The sequence below is a fragment of the Cavenderia fasciculata genome (assembly GCF_000203815.1).
Source record: "Cavenderia fasciculata unplaced genomic scaffold Scf_ET2XIPL01CNAVH-3, whole genome shotgun sequence".
Lineage (NCBI taxonomy): Eukaryota > Evosea > Eumycetozoa > Acytosteliales > Cavenderiaceae > Cavenderia > Cavenderia fasciculata.
This window is the reverse complement of record NW_004457723.1, coordinates 74,182-93,653: the sequence shown is the minus strand read 5'-3', so window position 1 is coordinate 93,653 and position 19,472 is coordinate 74,182. Positions and strand designations below refer to the sequence as shown.

Genomic DNA, 19,472 nt, shown 5'->3' with positions numbered 1-19,472 from the left:
GTATTTTTTTACCATGAAAGTAATCTGCCAACTGAATAGGCATCACTTGTAGAGTGATATTCTTTTAATTTTGATTCCTATTAAAATTTAGATATTATTTATATACATTCGTAATCTTGAAATTGATATAACGAGTTTGATAACTTACAGGTGGGTAGTACCCATTTGTTCCACGCATTCCACTTTTCAAACTATTTAGTCCGATACTTGTCTCTTCTTGAAAGTTTTTAGGGCGATCTACAGTGATTGTTGGGCATTCCAATTTTGTTTTGCTTTAGTGACAAAACTACAACAACCAAAATCACCAAGAGCTATTTCACCATCGTTTCCAATAAATAGATTGAGTGGTTTGATATCGAGATGTGCAAGATTATGGCTGGCTAGCTTTTCAAGTATTTGGAATAATCTTTGAATATAATTCCATATATACGCCTCTTGAATATAATTGAAATCATCTTCATTTTGTTTGTTTTTTTGTATTTCCAAATTATTCCTAAAATGTCAAGAAGAATTGAATAAGAAAAATAATTCCTTTATCCATGTCTAAAAAGGTTTCTTACCACTCAATTTTAGATTGGCATAATTGTTCAAGATCACCACCTTGACAATATAGAGTCACCAAACAAAATGTATGATCAACTTTATTATCCTGATGGTCTCTGTATTGGACAAACATTTCGTCACCAATGAATAGTTTCATGCACTCTACTTCAAATTGTGCTCTAGAGCGTATTGTTTCACCCCGTGAGTAATTTTTTTCCTTGTAAACGCACTGTAAATTGAATTATAAAAATGGGTTAATTATAATTACCGTACTACTTGTCTAGATTTTAGTCAACATACCAATTCACTATTAGAAGCTGATAAAACTAAAAATACTTGGTTTGATGTGTATGGAAATGAGTACAGTTTAAAATATTTGTGGTTGTTGACTGTAACAAATTCTTCTTGGTTGATGGGGTACGCAACTAAATACTTTGGATCGAGATTGATGGAGTTGGGATTGGATAAGGCGTTCGAAAATGGCGATGATTGACAAGGATTTTGTTTGGAAATATCGATATTGTTCGATCCAATACTTGTAAAGATGATTGCATCCGGTTTTGATGGAAGCTTTAATAATTGATAGGGCCCTATTCTAAGATAGTATCTCCAAACTTGAATTGATTTCTTGAAATCACTTTGGAAGGTTAATGGTATTGGATCATGACCATCATAATATTCCAAACTGTTTTAAAAGGTTAGCGACTGAATTGATGTTGGTAATACCCCAACTGATAGTGTTTGATTATAGTATCTCCCAAACTTCAATGATTGTAATGATGTTGGTAATACTCCAACTGATAGAGGTTGATTATATTTATAACCAAACACCAATGATTGTAATGATGTTGGTAATACTCCAACTGATATTGCTTGATTAAATCAATCACCAAACTTCAATGATTGTAACGATGACGGTAATACTCCAACCGATAGAGGTTGATTAAATCTATCACCAAACACCAATGATTTTAATGATGATGGTAGGACTCCAACTGATAGAGGTTGATTAAATTTCCCACCAACAATCAATGTTTGTATTGTTGATGGCAGTAGTCCCAGAGATATGAGTTGATTAAAACGATAACCAAACTCCAATGATTGTAATGATGTTGGTAATATGAGACAAGATAAAGGTTGATTGAATTGAAAACCAAGCGCCAATGTTTGTAATGATGTTGGTAATACTCCAACTGATAGCTAGGTTGATTATATCCCTGACCAAACTCAATGATTGTAATGATGATGGTAATACTCCAACTGATAGAGGTTGATTATAATAAGGACCAAACTCTAATGATTGTAATGATGATGGTAATACTTTAACAGATAGTGGCTGGCTAAAACCATTACCAAACTTCAATGATAGTAGGGTTGGTGGCAATACCCCAACTGATAGAGGTTGATTATAGCATCCACCAAACACCAATGATTGTAATGTTGATGGTACTACTCCAACTGATAGAGGTTGATTAAATCCAAGACCAAACACCAATGATTGTAATGAAGATGGTAGTACTCCAACTGATAGTGCTTGTTTATATTCATCACCAACACCAATGACTGTAATGATGATGGTAGTACTCCAACTGATAGTGCTTGATTAAATCTAAGACCAAACACCAATGATTGTAACGATGATGGTAATACTCCAACAGATAGCGGTAGATTATAGTCATAGCTCAACTTTAATGATTGTAATGATGTCGGTAATACTCCAACTGGTAGAGGCTTTTCATACCAATGACCGAACACCAATGATTGTAATGATGATGGTAATACTCCAACTGATAGAGGTTGATTGTAGAAATAACCCAACTCCAATGATTGTAATGTTGATGGTAATACTCCAACTGATATTGGTTGATTATATCCCTGACCAAACTTCAATGATTGTAATGATGATGGTAATACTCCAACTGATAGAGGTTGATTATAGTTTCGACCAAACACCAATGATCGTAATGATGATGGTAATACTCCAACTGATAGTGCTTGATTATAATCATCATCAAACACCATATGATTATCTATTTCTATATCTGTATCTGTATCCATTGATTATTTTAAAGGTTGAAGAACAATAAAATACAGACAAGATATAGCTAGCTATATTTCTTCACACAGAAAAAGGTTTTTATACACATTTTTTTTTATTAAAATTAATAATATTAAGGTTCACCCTGATCCTTTTTAACATTGGTAGGCATTTTTTTAGTATTTAATTGTTGTCTAATTGGATAACCAGCAACACTAGCACTTTTACCAAACGCATTGGCAATTGGAACGGGTGCCTCTTTAAAATATGGATGATCAAGTGCTTCTTGAGCAGTGATTCTCTTGCATGGATCATATGCAATCATTTTAACCAATAAATCATAAGCTGCTGTATTTACTTCTAATCTTGATGCTTCTGCTAATGGTGTTGTACTATTAAATAAAAAGAATAAATAATTAATTATTAAGTTATTTTTGATTTTTAAAAAACATATGTACTCTGGTTTTGAAGTTGGATTTTGTTCAGTGTTGGTAGGTATTTTTCTGTATTCTGGCATTGCCTTTAGATCAGGCCAATCTGCTAGAGTAGGCTGACCGAGTATTCTAATTATTTTTTCGATTTGGTCGTCTTGAAAGAGTGATGGTATTTTCGGATCCTTTTCTTTACCCGGGAACAGAGGTTTGGTAGACAACAACTCTGCAAATATACAACCAATAGCCCATATGTCAACTGCACACGTATAATGTTTTGAACCGAGTAACAGTTCGGGAGACCGATACCAAATAGTAACGACCACACCATTATCGTGTAACGGTCGTAACGGAGATTGAAAGATTCTAGCCAAACCAAAATCACCAATCTTGACAGTCCCCAATTCCTTTCCCTCTCCCATCACCAAGATATTCGATGGTTTCAAGTCACGATGTATCACCCAATTACTATGCAAGTAATGTATACCATTCAATATTTGCCAAATCAATGATTTCACTGTTAAATCTGAACAATAAGTACCATGTTCTCTATGATATTTTATTATCCCCTAATACATATAAATAAATACAATACAATACGTTAATATAATACTATTATTTATATATATATAAATAAAATGATGGATGATAACATACAAATAAATCATATTCGGCATAATCAAATACAAGGTTTAAAGATTTATCTTTTGGGTTTAAACATATATCCATTAATGTTAATATATTTTCATGTCTTAATTCTCTTAATAACTAATGACCAATAATAATCATAATCATAATAATAAGAAATTGAATTAGTCATATGGTTGTGTCTTTAGACACACTATGTGTCTTGTTGATGGTTCTATGACTTTACTTACACCAATCTCTCTACAAGCAGTCAAAGATAAACCTTCACCTTCTTTAGTACTTCTAAACTTTTTGATAGCGACTCTATTATGTTTCTTTTTATCCTCTGCTTTGTAGACCATACCATAGGTACCCGAACCTACTTCATAACTAAACTGATACTTTTCAGTTACATCTATTCTTCCATTACCATAGTATGTCTGTACAACTGGATGATGTTGTTGATGATGTGAATGATGTTGATGGTGATGACTCATTCCTCTATATCTATATACATATATCTATCTCTATCTAGTTTAATATTACATTACATTTGCTGTGTAACATTAATGTTTATTTAAAGTTGATCAAGTAAAACCACCATGGTTCGAACTTCAAAAAATAAAATAATTCAAATTTGAAACAGAGTCCGTTGAAGTATGTTCACTATTGCCGCCAAAACCTTTTTTTTTTTTTGGAAACACCCTACATTGTTCATAATGTACTAGTTTCAAAGAGTCAAGGTTTTATATATTCATAGAGAGATAGATAGTAGGAATAAAGGGTAGTTTATCGAGTATTTTAATTAGTAACTCGACACTTTTACATTACAATCAAAAGAAGATAGAAAGAATGGATACAGATGACAATCAACATATTATAAAGATTCAATCTTTAGAAGAAGAGATTGAATCACACAAGAAACAAAAGAGACAGAAACAGATTCAAATGGATAATATGCTAGAACACTTGAATCAATCTCAAAAGGAAGTTAAATCAATCAATCAAGAGAAAGATCAATTGATTTCAGAGGTATGCATAGATATTATTAATATTAATTAGTTTGATTAATGGAGGTAGTACTAATTCAAAATATTTGTATATTTAATGTAGTTGAAACAATTAGATAATAAATATAAAACATGTCAAAGAGAATTAAATACATCACAAGATAATATAAGAAAGTTGAAATTGAATGCAGACAATCTCAAAGCATCATTGGAACAATCTAAAAAGGAACTATTAAATAATAGTAATAATAATGTACATAATAACTCAACCAAAGAGATGGAATTGGAAATAGATCGACTCAATCTTAAAATCTCTACCTATGAATCTGAAAGATCAAAATTATTATTAGAAAAGGATAATTTATTATTGAAAATACAATCTTTAGAGGTATGCAAATATTATGCAAGAATAATTAATTATTAAAAATGGATTTATTAACTTTGATTTCTATTTTAATTTATTTTCTATAGTTGCAATCCAATTCATCAACCAAAGATATAGATACATTACAATTACAATTTAATCAATTGTTACAAGAGAAATCAAAATATGAAGATGAGGTAACTCTTTTAAAATCAACTACAAAGAATGATAAAATTGCAATGGAAAACAAACAAACTTTAATAGTCAATTTACGTGAAAAAGTTGAAAGAGTATGTATATATATATATATATATATATATATATATATATATCAAATACATATACATATATATATTTATATAATACAAATATTAATATTTCTTACATTTATTTTTGTTTTATAGTTGGAAAAAGAATTATATCAAAAATTAGATGAAATTACCAATATTGAAAGTGAACATAGTTCAATGATGAATATTCATTCTGAAGAGGTTAGTACCTCGAATTCAATCATTTCACACTTGGAACAACAAATTAGCCAATTCAATGAAGACTTGGAAAAGAAGTCATCGACCATTGAACAACTCGAACAATTGGCATTGGAACTTCAAGATGTCATCGATCAATACGAATCAAAATTAAAACAAGAACAAGAATCTTCACTTTTAGAAATGAATAATCTTAAATCTTCAATTCGTCAACTGGAAAATTTAAATAATACTTTGAAATTGGTAAGTATCAATCAAAACAAACAAATGAATGAATAAGTATATACAAGTATGTTTTATTAATTATTTTTGTTTTTGGTTTCTTTAGAATTTTGAAAAAGAAATGTTGAATCATCAAAATGTTGGACAAGAGTTGAACCAAGAATTAAATGAAAAGATTGATGGTTTGGAACAAAAGATGGCGGAATACAAGAATCAATTAGAGAAAAAGATCGAGGTGTGTCAATCGTTGCAAGAACAATTGGATGCGGGTAAAAAGGAGATCCAAGCGTTGCAAGAAGAGATGTCGGTCACTTCAAACAAATACAATGACCAATTGGACAGCCAAGAGATGGAAATGAGAGAGTTGAGGGAATCAATTGGACAATGGAAATTAAAGTTTGAAAATGTAGAGGTGGTTGCCAAAGAGAGAAAGGAAAGAATCGAGACTGTAGAGAAAGAGTTGGAAACTGTACAAGATGAATTGGTGACTGTCGTCGAGAGACATAGAGACGGTGTGGAGCAGTTGGCCAAGTCGGTTGAAAAGATTGATTTGTTGAACAAACAATTGGAGGCTGTCAAGGTGCAGAGAGGACAGGTTGGCAGTGACCTGGAAGAGATGAAGAAGCGCGTAGATGACACTCTGGAACAACTGGATGTATCGCAAAAGGAATGTCAAGAGTTGAGAGACGCAAAGACCGAGGTGGAGCTGGTGGCCGAGGAAAAGTACCAAGAAACAACTGCCAAGATGCGCAAAGAGTTGCAAGAGATCTCTGTACGTGCCAACGAGATGGATCGTGACAATCAACAACTCCTAAATACAGTTGAAGAGTTGCGAGAGGAGTTGGAGCAAGTCACCAAGATGGGAGAGGACAGCCAGGCCGAGTTGGAGGAACGTACCTCTGCACTCATCAAGTCACTCGAGTCTGACCTAGACACTGCAACCGTCTCGTTGAAAGAGAGTGTCGAGCAGGTTGCTCAACTGTCCAAACGACTCGAAGAGAGTGTCGGCGAGGTTGAGTCATGTCTCGAGGAAATCACACGGCTCCAAGAGACCGTCCAACAGGGTCAAGACAAAGTAGAAGAGTTTGAAAGATACATCAACGAGATTGAAATGGTTGCCAAGGAAGCGATCGATGCTCGCGAGCTTGACGCACACCGTATCACCGAGCTCGACTCTGAGCTGGATATCCGAAACAAGATGATTGCCGAGTTTGAAAGTGTGTGTGACGAGCAGCAAGAGCGTATCACTTCACTTGAAACATTGGTGCAAGAGGAACGGTTGGCAGGCCAGGACACAGACGCCAAGTACCAAGCCAATGTCCAGCTATTTGCCGAGCTGCAAGAGGAACTCGGTCAGTTGCAGCAAGAGTTGGAAACCAATGCAGAGGAGAGGGATGAGCAGACTGTCAAGATTAGTCAGCTCCAGACAACGATCACATCGCTTGAATCAGACTTGTCCGCGGCTGTTTCCAACCACACCCAATCTGCCAAACGGGTCGTCGAGTTGACCGAGGAGATAGCAGGGTTACAAGAAGAGTTGAATGTTGAAAAGACAACAACTCAACTTGAATTGGTTGAGAGTAGACAAAAGATGACCGTAGAGTTGGAAGAGACAGTTAGAAAGGTTGAAAGAAAGAATGAAGATTTGGAGAAACTAAAGATGGACTTGGAAACTGTGACCATTCAACACGACCAACTTGCTCAACATGTTGAGGTACTCACTGATCAACTGGCAGTTGGAAGGGAAGAGTTGGCAGTTGCATTAAAGAGAATAGAGAGTGGACAGAAAGAGACGGATCAATTAAAGGGTGAATTGGAGCACACTTTGAAACAACTAGAGTTGGCAACCGAGGAAAAGGATGAGTTGGTTGCACGTCAACAAGACTCGCAGGACGAGTTGACTGTCAAGATGGGTCGATTGGATCAAGAGCTTGGCATGGCACGCACCGAGCTCGCATCGTATGCCGGCGCTGTCGAACGTCTCACAGCGGCCAACCAACAGACCACTTTGGAAAAAGAGTCGTTGGAACGTGAGATGACCGAGTTGATCGACTCGTATGCACACGACACTGAATCACACAGCACTCAAATAGAACAATTTAAAAATGATATACATGAACGCGAACAATTGATACACGAGTTTGAACAAGAGATGTCAAGGTTACAAGAGACTGTTGGAGACCGTGAAAAGGAACTTGAAGAGATGCGTGCCATGGTGGAAGAGTATGACAGTCAAGTCGAACATTTGCAAGCACAAAACAGACACCTCGAGTCGAGTGTTCATGACCATCAACACTTGTTGTCCGAGTTGGAAAGAGAGTTGGAAAAGACAGTCGCAGACACCCAAAATGCATCAGAGCAAGAGTCTGCTGAAATGGACGAGTTACGTGCTCAACTTGCACATGCCGATGACGCTGTACAGACCAACCTAGACACAATCAACAAGTTGACCGAAAAGATGAATCGTCGTGACTCTGAACTCGCCGAATTGCAAGGTCAACTCGACAAACACCATTCTATCGACTTGGAAAAGACTGAAGAGATGACTGAAACCACCTTGCGATTAGAGCAGGCTGCTATGACCATTCAAGACAATCAACAGACTATTAAAACACTAGAGTCACTCGTCCAACAACATACTCGACAAACCGAGTCATTGCAACTACAATTCAACCAACTTTTAAAAGAATCAATTGAAAAGGATGGTATGATGGAACAATCAACAAGCCAGTTAGAGGAGGTTAAATTAAACTTGGAGAAATCAAGATTAGAAAAGGAGACGGTTGAAAGAGAGTTAAAGGGTAAATTGGAAACACTTGAACAATTTGAAATGAAATTGACTCGTGAAAAAGAAACTCTTGTTAAAACTCAATTGGAAATGGAGAAAGTACAATCAGAGTCATTGGAAAAGGATGGAATGTTGAATGAAACCAATGTTAAACTTGCACAAGCTAATGTCAGTCTTGGAGAACAGGCTGATCGAATTGCTAAACTCACCCGTACAATAGAGTCTGTTGAAATGGATGAATCTCAACTTCAATCAAGACTGGAAGAGTTGATGGCCGAGTTGCAAGATGAAAAGTTGGTACATCAAAAACACATCTCTCAAATTGAAAGTGACGCAGTTAGTCGTGACCAAGTGTACAAGGAAAAGATTGTACAAGTAGAGTACGAGCTTGGATCATTGATGAAAGAGATGGAATGTCAAAATGAATTGATCAAGGAAAAGGAAAAGAATGCTACAGAGGTTTTGATAACACTAGAGTGTAAATTAGAATTGATCAAACAATTGGAAGAAGAAAAGAAGCAGAGTGACAGTATCAACTATGAAATGACCGAACAGTTGAAACAACATGATGAAACAATCCAACATTTACAAGGAGAGTTGGAAAGTGTTAAATGTAAAGTTGAACAAAGTCATTGCCAATTGGAACAAAAGACAACAGATACAAATGGCCAAATTAAAAAGTATCAATCTATCATTGAAGAGATGCAATTGACTATTGATCAGCTTAACAGTCGTGTTCAATCGGTTGAATGTGATCGACAAGATATGTCTACTCAATTGATTGAATCAAATCAAGAGGTCAACGATCAAAAGTTACTTGTCAAGGAATCAAAAGATGAAAATACAAAACTTGTTGTGAAAATACAAGAGTGCATGGAAATGAACAATCTCGCCAATGCCAAGACAAATCAATTGACTTTGGAATTGGACCAACTTAGAGAAAAGAATAACGGGTTGGAAGAGAGCAGTCAGAGTATGGAAAAGATAGTTGAATCGTTGAAAGCAGATTACGACGATTTGAAAAAGAAATTGGATGATTCACAAAGCACAGTTCATAAACTCGAGTTTGAAATGTTGACCATGACATCGGATATCCAAGGTTATGTAACACAAACCAAACAACTTGAATGTGATTTGGAGACATTACAATCAACTCAAAGTCAAAGTACAAGTCAAAGAGTTAAATTGGATGAAGAAATGGATACACTTAAAAAGACGGTTGATATATTGACAAGCGAAAAGAAAAGAGTGACGCTGACTTGGTCGAACAAATTAGTTTGTACCAAAGAAGAGAGTTAGAGTACCGTGCAAGAGAGATGGAATTAGAGGAGATGGTTGAAAGTGAAAAACGTGCTCGTGACTCTGTAGACAGTGTATCAAAAGAAGAGTCTGTTAAAGCAGCTGAAGACCGTCACTCTATCAGTCGGTTGTCAAGTAGTGTACTCGAACACAAGGAATCGATTAATCGTCTCAGTAACGAGAATGATAGATTAAACAAAATGTTTGAATTGTCTAAAAAGCAACGTGCAGAGGTTGAAGATAACCTGTCCAAGGAACGTGAAGCACATTATCAGACACAAACAAGACTGTCAGAGATACAAGAAACATCGGCGTTGTCAAGTGAACTCGATCAAGCTAAATTGGCCAACGAAGAACTCGAAGATAAACTCTCTGAAAAGGATGAAGAGATTGACAAGTATCTCAACAAGATCGAACAGTTGTTGGCAATTAACAAACAAATTGAAAAGAAGTTAAATGCTATTGAAAAGGAAAGAGAAAAAGAAAAAGAGTCTCTTTCATCATCAACATCTTCATTGTCTTCATCGTCTAATACTACACCTCAACCATCACAGCAACAACCAACCAGTCAATTAGAAGATATTACCAATTCACCTAAAGCAACCAACAACACCAACAATGTATCGCTAGTCAACAAACTCACCAAACCAACTCCATTCCAATTCAAGAGAAAGGCTACTGAACCATCTTCATCTTTGAATATAGCCTCATCGGTCTCTCAGTTGATTAAAAAGAATAAGATTTAATTATTCTAATTGTCTTGTGCGAAATAATAAAAAAGTTTTTTTGAAGACGATATGCTTGCAAAACAGCTCTGCATGGAAAGCCGTCTCATACAATAATTAGTGTGGGGAGTCCAGAACACTTTTCGTGAAGTATATTTTAATCATATTACTCACTTTGCAACAAACTAGTCGAGAGTGCATCAGTATTAATTAAAACGGACACCTTTGGTATCACTACTTATAAATATCGTTCATGACTACAGCGACAATCGATTCATTAGTTTGGGTTGATAATCAACCAATATCAGTTGGAGTATTACCATCATCATTACAATCATTGAGGTTTGGTGGTAGATATAATCAACCTCTATCAGTTGGTGTATTACCATCATCATTACAATCATTGGTGTTTGGTAAAGAATATAATCAACCAATACCAGTTGGAGTATTACCAACATCATTACAATCGTTGGTGTTTGGTAGAGACTATAATCAAGCACTATCAGTTGGAGTATTACCATCATCATTACAATCATTGGAGTTTGGTTGGGACTATGATCAACCTCTATCAGTTGGAGTATTACCAACATCATTACAATCATTGGTGTTTGGTTATTACTATGATCAACCACTATCAGTTGGAGTATTACCATCATCATTACAATCATTGGAGTTTGGTTGGTACTATAATCAACCACTATCAGTTGGAGTATTACCATCATCATTACAATCATTGGTGTTTGGTTATTACTATGATCAACCACTATCAGTTGGAGTATTACCATCATCATTACAATCATTGGAGTTTGGTAATATATTTAATCAACCACTATCAGTTGGAGTATTACCATCATCATTACAATCATTGGAGTTTGGTTGGTACTATAATCAACCACTATCAGTTGGAGTATTACCATCATCATTACAATCATTGGTGTTTGGTTATTACTATAATCAACCACTATCAGTTGGAGTATTACCATCATCATTACAATCATTGGTGTTTGGTTATTACTATGATCAACCACTATCAGTTGGAGTATTACCATCATCATTACAATCATTGGTGTTTGGTTGGTACTATAATCAACGACTATCAGTTGGAGTATTACCATCATCATTACAATCATTGAGGTTTGGTGGTAGATATAATCAACCTCTATCAGTTGGAGTATTACCAACATCATTACAATCATTGGTGTTTGGTAATATATTTAATCAACCACTATCAGTTGGAGTATTACCATCATCATTACAATCATTGGTGTTTGGTTGGTACTATAATCAACGACTATCAGTTGGAGTATTACCATCATCATTACAATCATTGGTGTTTGGTAGAGACTATAATCAACCTCTATCAGTTGGAGTATTACCATCATCATTACAATCATTGGAGTTTGGTTATTACTATGATCAACCACTATCAGTTGGAGTATTACCATCATCATTACAATCATTGGTGTTTGGTAATGAATATAATCAAGCAATATCAGTTGGAGTATTACCTCCATCATTACAATCATTGGTGTTTGGTGATGAATATAATCAACCTCTATCAGTTGGTGTATTACCATCATCATTACAATCATTGGTGTTTGGTTATTACTATGATCAACCACTATCAGTTGGAGTATTACCATCATCATTACAATCATTGGGGTTTGGTAATGAATATAATCAAGCAATATCAGTTGGAGTATTACCAACATCATTACAATCATTGGTGTTTGGTCGGAACTTAGCAGATTCAGCAATCAGATATATATGCTCATTCGATCAATCAATAGGGATCAGCAAAGGATTTGTCAAGTACCCATCAATCGGAGTGATCAAACTTCCGTTTAATCACAATAAGACCCTCATTTTCGCACATCAAAGCATCGACGCTCCAACACCATTTGAATCTATAGACTGCCATCCCCATTTATTCAGGCCTCCACCAATTGTTGAAGGTGATGATCCACACAATGGCACCAACATCGATGATGATTCCAAACAACAAAAGAGTACATCACTCAACACAAATCCCAACTCTATCAATTATTCTACCAAATATTTAATGACATACCCAATCGATCAATCTTCTTTTGTAACAGTCAACTCCAACAAATATTTTAAACTACACTCCTTTCCATATTCAGCCAACAAAGTATTTTTGGTGATGTCTGAATCATACAACGAACTGGTAAGAACATTGCTAAATTTGCAGCTCAGTCTAGGATGCCTTGTGCACAATCGAAAAACTCTAATGACTTCTTTATTATTTAAATAGCTAGTTTATAAAGAAATAGATTACTCTCTCAATCAATCGATCTATGACAAAATACAATTTGAAATCACAACAATGAAACTATTCATCGGTGACGAAATGTTTGTTCAATATAAAGATCACCAAGATGATACCGAATCAAAAAAGATATATCTTTTGACACATTATTGTGAAGGTGGTGATTTAGAACAATTATTTCAATCAATCTATAAATGGTATGATATTCAAATCTCTAGATCATTAATCAAACACTAACAAATCTTTTAGGAATGAATCCCAAAAAGCAACTCTGTACCCAAAATATAAGTATATTCTCGAATCAGAAATATGGCGATATATTCGACGATTATTCCTCATACTTGAAAAACTATCTCAACACAATCTTGCACATCTTGATATCAAACCACTCAATCTATTTATTGGATCAGACGGTGAAATAGTTCTTGGCGATTTTGGTTGTTGTCAATATTTCATTGATCAACCAATTCTATCTCCGGATATTGGTAAAACCTGCGACACTCACCCAGAACGCATGGATGATCAAACAAAATCACAAGATACAAATATTATGATGGCAATAGCTACAACACTTGCTTCTCGTGGAACAAATGGATATTACTCACCTGTATGTAACATCCTTTAAATAACCCACCCCACCCAATTATCTAATTAATATATTTTTTAAAGGAATCAAAACATAAGAAATATTATTCTTCAAATGATATATATTCAGTTGGATCAACTCTATTTCATTTACTTTCATGGTAATGTTTAATAACTTATGACTATTTGCTAAAGGAGATTGAACCAAATAACTAACCAATTCATAGTCATCCAGTCGATATTGAAAATAGAAAACAATTTATCTTGAACCACAAAAAAAACAACTTTGATGCAGATCATATTAAAATATCAACTGATAGATACACTGAACATTTAATTGATTTTGTCAAGAAACTATTAATCGCAACACCTCAAAATCGACTTTCATTGGATGATTTAACAGGAGAAATAGTCAACCAACACACACAAAGAATCACATCATTTTTAATCAATCAACAACAAATTCTATCAAGCACAACAACATTAATATTGGATGGTGAATTCAACAGTCCTCTCAATGGGTTACTTCCACCAATACTTTTAAAATTAAAGTTATTTGGAAAGTTTAATCAACCAATCAAAGAGGATGATATTCCCTTTGGAGTTAAAACATTAATATTTGGATCATCATTTAATTGTAAAATCGAATATTTGCCTCGATCGCTAAACAAACTAGTTCTTGGCAAATCATTCAACTGGCCAGTGCTATCAAAAATTCCAAACACCTGCATACTCGACCTAACAATAGATAGTAGCTGTGTTAGTTCGGAAATAATTAGGGATCTCGAAAGAAAATATCTAGAAGAACAAAAAAGTGTCAACACATATCACTTATCTGGAATACCCAATATTGCAGATTCATTTATAAATGAAAATATTAAATACAATTCAATCTTAACGATTGGTGAAAATTGTTATGGAAGTGGTAAAACCAATATGTATGTTAGATGTTGCCTGATAAATTATCATGAATTAATAATTAACACGTAATTTTAACATTAATTATCAAAAGAAAAAACAAAATGGTATCATGGAAGAATAATGATATCGAAATATCAATAGATTTAACCGATGTTGGAGTGATATCAAATGTTCAAGCATCAATTCATCCACATTTATATTGTCAAATCGATAAACTCAAATTCGAAGCATTGAACAAACAGCTAGACTTTAAAGCGGCCATTGAATACCCACTTCCAAATATGGCTAAACTATTTGAATTGGATGAAGACAACCTTCATCAAGTATATCAAGATGATCAATATTTGAATATAAGATTCATTCCACTAAAACCAACAATGCAGGAATAAATAAACAACATGTTTGAAATGTAATATTAGAATTTATTAATATATAAATAATTTGTTTGGTTGTTTATTTTTTATAATTACAACACAATAATAGAATTGTAAAACCACACATAATTTCCATTGTTATATCATACACCCACATCATGACAACAAAAACTATCATATTCTTAACCCTCTTCCCCAATATGCTAAAAATTGATTAGGAATGAATTCATTGTCCCCCCCCTTTAAATTGTCAGTAGTGCACTGATTGCTTGTGCATTAAAATTTCTACTTTTAACCCTTCAACATAAATGAAATGTTGGGTGTTGGAGGAATGAGAATAAGCATAAGAGTAGAGACCACAATCAGTCATCAATAAAAATAAATCTATTGTTTTCATTTACTAAAATCCTTTTAAAACAATTCTATAGTTTTATTCTCCTCAAGAAGAAGAAGAAAAAGAATTGAAAAAGAAGATAATATGAAATTTTTCAATTTGTATGTTTCTCTACTTATAAGTATACTGGTTCAACAACATATATCATTGGTTTCTGCTCAACAAAGTATGCATACTTTGATCATTCAATGGTCAATAAAATGGAAAGGGCATTTGACCAAATATGATGATAATTCATTCCTTCTACTTTTTTTATTTTTATTTTTAATATTATAGCTAGAACGTTTAGAGTAATCATTTATGATCACCATCCATCATTAAATCCAGATTTTGAATATAATCCTATATCACCTGTTCAACGAGGACTTGCTTCGCGAACACTCAATGCCAATGGTGTTCCTGACTTTGCCGCCAATGATTTAGATGGTGGTATTCATAATGCAACCACCTTTTCACAGTGGTTTACGTCTACACCAGGTATCAACATCCCTATCCCCTTTGATTTTGTATTTGTCCAAGACCCAGTAACTGGAATGTACACCTATATCAACGCTGCATTCTTCCCAATCAACGGTATGGGATGGGATGCTCTAGGATACCCAATATATCAAGGTCAAAACTTCCATTTCTGTCTCCATTTCGTATCAACCCTCCAATTTACCGTATGTATCAGTATAACCCACCCTTTGTAAGTATTGGTAATCCTAAACATCTTGTTAATTATATATTTATATTTATATATATTTATAGGGTAGTGAAGTATTCCAAATCACTGGAGATGATGATGTATGGGTATATTTAAACAATAGTCTAGCATTGGATCTTGGAGGAGTGCATCCACCACAATCTGGAATCATCTCCCTTGTTGGTTATACCCCAGGTGTAAGTATCTTTTTTTTAAAAAAAAGATGATCATCTTTATATTTATATACAAAATGTATCTACTTGTAATATCTCTTATTTAGGTTCCATTAAAATTTGATTTCTTTTATTGTGAAAGACATACTTCGGGAAGTAGTATTAGAATTCAGTCTAATTTCGCTTTGGAATGCCAGTTTTATGATTATTGTGGAATTTGTCAAGGTGATGGAACCCAATGTTGTACACCTTCTATTCACTGTGACGACATGAAACCATGTACCATAGACAGATGCCCAGCTGTGGGAACACCAGGAGTCAACTCTACCAACTTTGGTGAATTCTGTACACACCAAGATATTTCATGTACCGATCCCAATGACAAATGTAGTCGTAGCTCATGTTTAAACAATCAATGTACTCCTGTTCCGATGGTATGTGACCCAGCCCCACCATGCTTCAATGTGACCTGTGACCCTTCGGCTGGATGTATTTACTCACCGATCGTATGTCCAAGCACTCCTTGTACATCCAGTCTCTGTAATGTCGAGACTGGCACATGTGGGGAGCCAATCCAAAGAAACTGTAGTGACACTGATGATTGCACTGTCGACTCTTGTGATCCTATTGTTGGATGCATGAATGTCAAAAGGTTATGTGACGATGGAAACATTTGTACCACTGATACTTGCGTCAATGGATTATGTGTCAACGTCCAAAAGGCAGTCTGCCCCTGCGTTTGCCCAGTCAACCTATGCCAGGATTTCGAATGTTTCTCAAATGGAACAGGTTGTGAAGTCACCTTGACACCCATTGACGATGGCCTTCGCTGCACAATCGACTCTTGTAATTTAGGAACTGGAGAGATTACCCACATACCCATCAACTGTGTGCCTTCGAGTAGTTGCAATACATCTGCCTGTGATGAAACCACTGGACAATGTGTAGAGACACCCATGGACTGTAACGACCTCAATCCATGCACCAACGATCTCTGTTCCAATGGTACTTGCTTACACACTATGGTCACATGTAACAACAACACCGACAAATGTGTAGTTGGAACCTGTTCTGTTTCTAGTGGCTGCGTCTACAGTCCAAAAGATTGTAATATAACAGATCCTTGTGTTACAAGTGTTTGTAGTAATGGACAATGTATCCACTACCCAATCCATTGCCCCCGAGGTACCGTTTGTGTTGGTGGAACCTGTATGGTCAATGTTGGACGATCATCTCCCCCCACCCCATCACCTCCAACTGGGTGTGGTCATTTAGACACTGGGTGTGAATACTATTTGTTAGACCCTATCACCATGGTATGTGAACCACATGATGTCGTATGTCAACAACCAGATAACCCGTGTAACATTTCAGTCTGCCACCCAATCCTTGGATGTCTCACCATTCCAAACCCAGATACCGATTGGGAAGATTGCCCATTTACATCTGGATCAACCCTAACCGACGTCAGTGTTACCTCTGGCCTATCCAATTTCCAACTATGTCTCCCCCAATGCCGTATCCATGCTAATGGAAGGGCAGAAGGATGCAAAAAGGGATACACCTGTGTCAAAATGCCCTGTGGCTCAGCTCAATGTGTCAAAGATGAGGATGACCTTCCACCAACTCCACCACCAACACCATGTCCACCAAAAAATTGTCATCTCCCATCTGAAGTGTGGCATGACCAAGAAAAGGATTTCATCTAAAAACTACTACTTGATTCTTTATATTAATACAATACTCTTTAACCGATTGTTCCCACTAAAACCCGCCAATTGCAGGCATAACATAATGGCTTGACAACATGTTTGAAGTGTAATATTAGAATTTATTAATAAATAAATAATTTGTTTGGTTGTATATTATTATACAACGCTATTTAGTAAACTTAAACATTCGATAGCGTTGGTTCCATAGTATTATTATTATTATTAGAAACTGAAACATTGCTACCAGCAGCTTCAAGGAATTTTTGAGGACGTTGCATACGATTGTTGACAACGGTGAACATATCTTGTTGCATTCCGCTAAACATACCATCCTCCATATCCTTTCCAAATGGACTACAACAAATCAAACATGGTACTAATAAACAACATGCACAAAATAGAATACTAAATTAAATTAAATAAATAAATAGAAAAAGGATTAGTAAATGGAAAAATAAACTATATTAATATTTAATTAAAATATATATTTTTTAATATATATACATACCCAGCAATAATAAATATTGGAATGAAAACAGAAGCAATAGCAAAACCTTTACCATTCAAATAAGATACTAGTAGACCGAGGAAAATAACGATTGGGATAATGAGGATAATGTAACAACAGATCAAGAATGTGTTGAACGACGACTCTTCCTCTGACTCGCTACCTTGGGTATGTTTGGCGAGGTATTTGCTGTCGGCGACGATAGTGATTAAACGAATGAGCATTGACACGAGGATGGGAATAGCATTGATCCACCAACTCCAAGTGACGATACGGTCGAGACGAATGACGAGAAAGACGATAAACCATACCTCCATGGCCTCGAATATGTATCGACGGTAGAGCCAACCGGCATAGCCCAACCCATAATCTGTGGCAGCGTTAAAGTACTCCTTTTCACCCTGCAAACGTTTGAGATAACGCGAGTAGATAGTGTTGGGGATGATCGAGCATATATTGACTGCCAACAGGAAATAGACGGGTATAAAGACAACTGTCCAATCTATGTGAATGGCGTGGTCGAGATTAGCCACAATCAAAGCGCCAAACACCAGTATGGCCACCGACTTGCTCATGAGTACCGTCGATCGCATACGACGGGACACTGCGGCGACAATGATCATGGCGAGGACGACCAACCCCCATATAATCCAAAACGGTGAGAACACCTTGGCCCAAGACCAATCGACGCGATGGTTGATCTTGACCACCAAAAAGATGGGGAATAGGATGGCAACGCACACCAACAAGAAAAATAAACATGCAAATATCTTGAGTGATCCAGAGAATAACAGAGCCAACATCTCTGCCTCTTCTCCCAACACACCATTATCAAATAGTTTTAATCCCTCTTCACCATATTGATCGTATAACTTTCTTTTCTTTTCATCTGACAGTACTTCATATGCTTCATGAATTTGTTTAAACTAAAATACAACAAATAAGTATATTAAATTTAATATATAAATTATTATTGTTATAACATACCATTTCAGGTGCTTCTGGATCACGATTTCTATCTGATATAGATTAGTAGAAATGAGGGTAAGTAGAAGAAAGGAAGAAGAAGAAAGTGAAGTAAAAGAGAGAGAGAGAGAGTCAGTACTTTGATTTGAAGTAGTTCATTTAGTTTTGTCGTTTGATTAGTTTTGTTAGTTTTGTTAGTTAGTTACCTGGATGATATTGTAATGCTAATGAACGATATGCCCTTTTGATTTCATCTTGAGTTGCATTGACATCAACACCCATAAGAGTGTAATACCTAGTTGTATTAAAGTTCATGTTCTATTATTCTA

The 19,472-nt window shown here is 35.3% G+C and overlaps 6 protein-coding genes across 6 annotated transcripts; 3 read left to right on the top strand and 3 right to left on the bottom strand.

Moving 5' to 3' along the window:
- Positions 1–8: 8 nt before the first annotated feature.
- Positions 9–2,601, bottom strand: DFA_06876 (uncharacterized protein; the record flags this gene model as incomplete). Its single annotated transcript, XM_004358065.1, has 7 exons — positions 9–77; positions 107–272; positions 561–772; positions 844–869; positions 1,080–1,228; positions 1,626–2,141; positions 2,285–2,601. 7 exons carry the CDS (start codon positions 2,599–2,601, stop codon positions 9–11), a joined length of 1,455 nt encoding a protein of 484 aa, XP_004358122.1.
- Positions 2,602–2,714: 113 nt separating this feature from the next.
- Positions 2,715–4,136, bottom strand: cdk8 (protein serine/threonine kinase; the record flags this gene model as incomplete). Its single annotated transcript, XM_004358064.1, has 4 exons — positions 2,715–2,973; positions 3,040–3,581; positions 3,670–3,780; positions 3,891–4,136. 4 exons carry the CDS (start codon positions 4,134–4,136, stop codon positions 2,715–2,717), a joined length of 1,158 nt encoding a protein of 385 aa, XP_004358121.1.
- Positions 4,137–4,491: 355 nt separating this feature from the next.
- On the top strand, positions 4,492–10,556 carry DFA_06874 (uncharacterized protein; the record flags this gene model as incomplete). The annotated part of the gene is made up of 6 exons (XM_004358063.1): positions 4,492–4,671; positions 4,753–5,037; positions 5,121–5,303; positions 5,418–5,744; positions 5,830–9,786; positions 9,807–10,556. 6 exons carry the CDS (start codon positions 4,492–4,494, stop codon positions 10,554–10,556), a joined length of 5,682 nt encoding a protein of 1,893 aa, XP_004358120.1.
- Positions 10,557–10,788: 232 nt separating this feature from the next.
- On the top strand, positions 10,789–14,720 carry DFA_06873 (uncharacterized protein; the record flags this gene model as incomplete). The annotated part of the gene is made up of 6 exons (XM_004358062.1): positions 10,789–12,723; positions 12,811–13,022; positions 13,075–13,432; positions 13,495–13,571; positions 13,638–14,348; positions 14,423–14,720. The coding sequence occupies 6 exons, from the start codon at positions 10,789–10,791 to the stop codon at positions 14,718–14,720; spliced, it is 3,591 nt and encodes a 1,196-aa protein (XP_004358119.1).
- A 463-nt stretch (positions 14,721–15,183) lies between these two features.
- psiR (putative extracellular matrix protein) lies at positions 15,184–17,666 on the top strand (the record flags this gene model as incomplete). Its single annotated transcript, XM_004358061.1, has 5 exons — positions 15,184–15,200; positions 15,222–15,265; positions 15,376–15,761; positions 15,850–15,981; positions 16,065–17,666. 5 exons carry the CDS (start codon positions 15,184–15,186, stop codon positions 17,664–17,666), a joined length of 2,181 nt encoding a protein of 726 aa, XP_004358118.1.
- Positions 17,667–17,848: 182 nt separating this feature from the next.
- DFA_06871 (DnaJ subfamily B member 5) lies at positions 17,849–19,458 on the bottom strand (the record flags this gene model as incomplete). Its single annotated transcript, XM_004358060.1, has 4 exons — positions 17,849–18,074; positions 18,178–19,103; positions 19,165–19,196; positions 19,350–19,458. 4 exons carry the CDS (start codon positions 19,456–19,458, stop codon positions 17,849–17,851), a joined length of 1,293 nt encoding a protein of 430 aa, XP_004358117.1.
- Positions 19,459–19,472: the final 14 nt, after the last annotated feature.